The following is a 4,977-nucleotide window of genomic DNA, read 5'->3' on the forward strand; positions in this document are numbered from 1 at the left end:
TTTAATAGCATATGTAGTCCTTCTTGACGCGCATGTTAAGATGGTGAACTTAATGCATGATAGTGAACGTGATGCTTGCTTCATGTATGATTGTTGAAGAAGGTGACGGTTGATGTCGAACGCACGTCAAGAATGAAGCTGAGCTGGAGCCTCGTCACTCACACGTCGACGGGTGACGAGTTGGTTGAGAGTTAGTTAGCTAGATATTTTGGTGGTTATCTTCACTTAATTAGTATAAATAGAGCTAGCTAGTGTGGTAGTTGAATCATCTTGTAATCTCTCATTTTGATATCAATAAAAGATCTTTTGTCTTCTACTCCTTCCAATGGAGTTCATATTAAAAGAAAAATGTATCACTTAAAGTGGGACGGAGGAAGTATAACTCTTCATACGTCCTAGCCGAAAAACACATGATCCTTTATGCGGTTCATTAAAGAAAAACACATGAGATTCATGTGTTATACTCTACTAAAAGTAGAATTTCCCGTACCAAACCCCTTTAACGTTGGCGGCGGCGATTTCCGATGACTTCTAAAATTGCTCTGAAAAGTATAGAGAGAAATAGTGTTTTGTTTAGGAGAAAATTTTGATTAAATCAGATCTGCTGTATTTTACTTAATTTTTAGAAATTCGTGATTAATTATTAAGTTTAACTACCTATATACTTCAGAAATCTTGTTCATTTATCATTTTCCTGGTTACAATTCTTTATAAACTGATGATTATTTCAATTTTTGTGTCTATCTGTAAATTTAGCGGTGGGTGGATTCGGTATCTAAAGTAGATCTTGATGGAATTAAGTTTAGTAATTAAGATTGAATAACTACATTAGATATAGCTGTAACCTGTAGGTGAGATGTCCCAGAAAATCCAGGCTGTAGAGATTTTGTGGAGGATTCTTGGTCTTAATCTAAATGCAAAAAAAATCCATCAAGATCATTCTCTATTTGCTTAAATGGAGGTAGTCATGATGAAGTCATTGTTTTCTGTAAGAAAGCTAGTTGACAAATTAATTATAATTACAGCTGACCACAAGAAGAATCAAGTACATTAGTTGTGCAAGATTAACACGGTATTCATTCTTTAATTCTTGCTTAACTGTTTGAATCTTTATTAGCAATAAATGTTTAGGCTAATCCGATTCATAACGTGTACTACTCTACTAATTTAATAAACACTTGATTTGTGAGTGACGAGAGATGTCAAAATTATTACTCCCTCCGTTCCATTTTAAGTGACGCATTTTTCTTTGAAGATGTTCCACTCTAAATAACACATTTTTAAATATAGAAAAATCATTGTCCATACTTTTTCTTTATCTCTTATTTTATTCTCTCCACTTTACACATAAAATAATACTCCCTCCGTCCTTTTGTAGTTGAGTCGTATTCTTTTTTTGGTTGTCCCACTGTAGCTGAGTCATTTCCTATTTTTGGTAAAAAGCGCTAACTTTTCTTCTCTCTTACTTTACTTTCTCTTACTTTATTCTCTCTTCATCTCTCTACCTTTTTCCTTTCCTACTTTATTCTTTATTCACTTAACTCACTTTTAACAAAATTTCTTAAATTCCGTACCGGAAAGAAATGCTTTTACTATAGAGGGACAGAGAGAGTATGGAGAAAGTAGTTATTTTATCACTTCTGCATCACTGTTAGTAACTTAGTTAGAGAGCGCTAAGTAAAACGAGTGAGACCCTTTCTCATTAGCAATATTCCCAAGTGACTGTTATAGTCCCTTTTTAGCTTTGAAACGAAATTGTTTAATTTTATATAAAAAAATACTTCTAGATGAAAATAGTTAATGCGATATAAGGCTATTTTTATATATTGGATTTGTAATGCAATATGAGTATAATAATTTAGTAAAGTATGGATAAATAAAAGAAAAAAGTAAATAAAACTTTAAATTGCACGCAAAATCGAGAATAGGGGGAGTATTTGTTATTTTGATTTATTTATATATTAATATAATGAATATTACACTGTTAGGTATAATAATTAAACCAGTATAAATAGTTCTGAAATATAAGTAATCAATCGATCAATAATTATATGGAATACTCCCTCCGTTCTTGAAAATTTATCACTTATTTTCATTTTCGCCCGTCTCATAAAATTTATCACCGTTCACTTTTACCATTTTTGTTAGTAGACCTCACATTCCACTAACTCATTCACACTCACATTTTATTATAAAACTAATACTTCAAAGAGTTGGTGGAATGTAGGATCTACTACAAAAAATAGTAAAAGTGAAATGTGACAAATTTGTGGCCATGGAAAAAAATAGAAATAAGTGACAATTTTTTAGGAACGGAGGAGGAAGTATTTGAATGTACTCCCTCCGTTCCGTAGCAATTGAGTCATTTTGCCATTTTGGTACATCCCATAGTAGTGGAGTCACTTCTCTTTTTAGTAAAAGTCAACACATTTTTTTCACTTACTTTTCCCTCTCTTTTACTTTATTCCCTCTATTTTTTCTTCTCACATGCTTTATTATCTTTTTATTTAATACGTTACCCACCTTTTTCTTAATCTCTGTGTTGGAAAAAAAATGTCTCCACTACTATGGAACAGAGGGAGTAATAGTTTCAGAAAAATGAATGACGCAGATATAGTGTTAGTCAACGTTACAGTGGGATCTTGAAAACTGACCAGGGCAAGCCGAGATCCCTGTAAAGCTGGAGAGAGATTAGTCTTTAGGCACATGAACAGATGTGATCACAGTTGGATTTCTTCTTATATTATATCTATGTGCAATCCAAAAATATAAATAAAAATCAAGATTGATATCTAGTGTAGTTGAATGTGTGGTTTTCTAGATTATTATTATACATACAAATTGTCGAAATAAGAACTACAACTCGTCCAATAAAGGAGGATGTTGTCATTCAATTATTTAAAACTAGATATGCAGCAACTTCCCAAAATATTTCCCTATAAATTCCATTCATTTTTTGAGTTAGTCATTAAACTCCCTCTCTCACTAAATATGACAGCCCAAGTGATTCCCGAACTAGTGTTCTCTGGAACCCAATTTCATGGAATGGAGTGTATTTCAATCCCCACCATTAGAAGGTATATACATTAATAAGTAGTTGGTTTCAAATTTGAGATCAGACCAATACAACTATAACAACTTATTTGCTGATTATAGAAATTCAGATTTCGATCCTAAAATCAATTGGTGATTTATATAATGCTTTCAGTTCTGTTTGTATACAATTGATAATTAGTTGGTTCTTATATATGCAGATTGGAAGGAAAAGTTGCTATAATAACCGGCGGGGCCGGGGGCATCGGAGAGGCGATTGTTCGCCTATTCGCGGCCCACGGTGCCAAAGTGATAATGGCGGACGTGGACGATATCCAAGGGAAGTCGATTGCGGAGTCGTTGGCAGGTCAGGCGACGTACGTCCACTGTGACCTGAGCTCGGAGACGGAAATCGAAGCCCTAATAAACTTGACAGTGACGAAACACGGGAAGATCGACATCCTATTCAACAACGCGGGCATCCTGGGGGACCAGTCGAGGCACAAGAGCATCCTAGAGTTTGACGCGGCGGAGTTTGACAGGATCATGACGGTGAACGTGAGGGGCACGGCGCTGGGGATGAAGCACGCGGCGCGGGCCATGATCCGAGGCGGGGGCCGCGGGGGGTGCGTGATCTCGACCGCGAGCGTGGCCGGGGTGATGGGAGGGATGGGGCCGCACGCGTACACGGCGTCCAAGCACGCGATCGTGGGGCTGACCAAGAACGCGGCGTGCGAGCTCGGGCGGTACGGGATACGGGTGAACTGCATCTCGCCGTTTGGGGTGGCGACGAGGATGCTGGTGGAGGCGTGGCGGGACGGGTCGACGGAGGAGGAGGAGGTGATGAAGATGAAGATGGAGGAGTTTGTGAGTTGTTTGGGGAATTTGAAGGGGGAGACGCTGAGGGCTAAGGATGTGGCGGAGGCGGCGCTGTTTTTGGCTAGTGATGAATCCAGGTATATTAGCGGACACAATCTCGTTGTGGACGGAGGAGTTACCACTTCTAAAAATTGTGTTGGCTTGTGACCCTCATTCATAATTTTTCTTTTTTTCTTTCATATGCCATGTATTTATGTAGTAGAATGAGTTACCTATCTCATTAAACTTCTTTTTTAATTCTATTCACTAATTTTGTGTAAATAATAATACTTCCTTCCTCCTATTATAGATAGACACATTTCTTATGGCAAAAAAACCAACACTCTATCTCTCTCCTCCATGTTCTCTATTTTCTTCTCTCTTCATTAAATCACTAAATACCAATACCTAAAATTATGTGCCCAAAAAATTATAGGACGGAAGGAGTACATAATACTCCCTCCGTTCCTTAAATTTTGTTACACTTCGACCGGGCACGAGTTTTAAGAAATGTATTGAAAAGTGGGTTGAAAAATTTAGTGAAGTGTGGGTCTTACTTTTAAATATTAATTTTATAATAAAATATGAGTGATAAAGAGTTAGCGGAATGTGAGGTTCAATACCAAATATGGTAAAAAGTGAAAAATGTCAAATTTTGTGGGACGAACCAAAATAGAAATATGTGATTTTTGAGGTACGGAGGAAATACCAAGTTTTATTTTATTCATTCCATCAATTATGATATTTAGCGAATTTTTTATGGGAATAAATGCAAGTAATAAATGAAGATCACAACACTGAAAATTACATGGTTCGATTTACTGAGGTAAATCTACGTCCACGGGAAGAATAGAGGGCAAATTTGTATTGCTTGATCTAGCTTACAGATTACAATACTGATTTGCTATATGAGATTCAGGATCTAGAGAACTTAACCCTGGTCTATCTGATCTAAGTTCTATTTATACATTCGAACTAAGATCGTGGTTTGCAGCCCTGGTAGGGGGGTTGATAACTGCTTAATGCCACTAAATAGATCGTGGGTGTAATGGAGGTCGTGGAGATCCTGCATGGGTCCACTATCTC

General features: G+C 36.7%; 1 protein-coding gene across 1 annotated transcript; it reads left to right on the top strand.

Moving 5' to 3' along the window:
* Positions 1 to 2,990: 2,990 nt before the first annotated feature.
* Positions 2,991 to 4,187, top strand: LOC121765189 (short-chain dehydrogenase reductase 2a-like). Its single transcript, XM_042161242.1, has 2 exons — positions 2,991 to 3,077; positions 3,255 to 4,187. Exons 1-2 carry the CDS (start codon positions 2,992 to 2,994, stop codon positions 4,057 to 4,059), a joined length of 891 nt encoding a protein of 296 aa, XP_042017176.1. The 5' UTR covers position 2,991; the 3' UTR covers positions 4,060 to 4,187.
* The last annotated feature ends 790 nt before the right edge of the window (positions 4,188 to 4,977 follow it).

This window comes from Salvia splendens, chromosome 14 (assembly GCF_004379255.2).
Source record: "Salvia splendens isolate huo1 chromosome 14, SspV2, whole genome shotgun sequence".
NCBI lineage: Eukaryota > Viridiplantae > Streptophyta > Magnoliopsida > Lamiales > Lamiaceae > Salvia > Salvia splendens.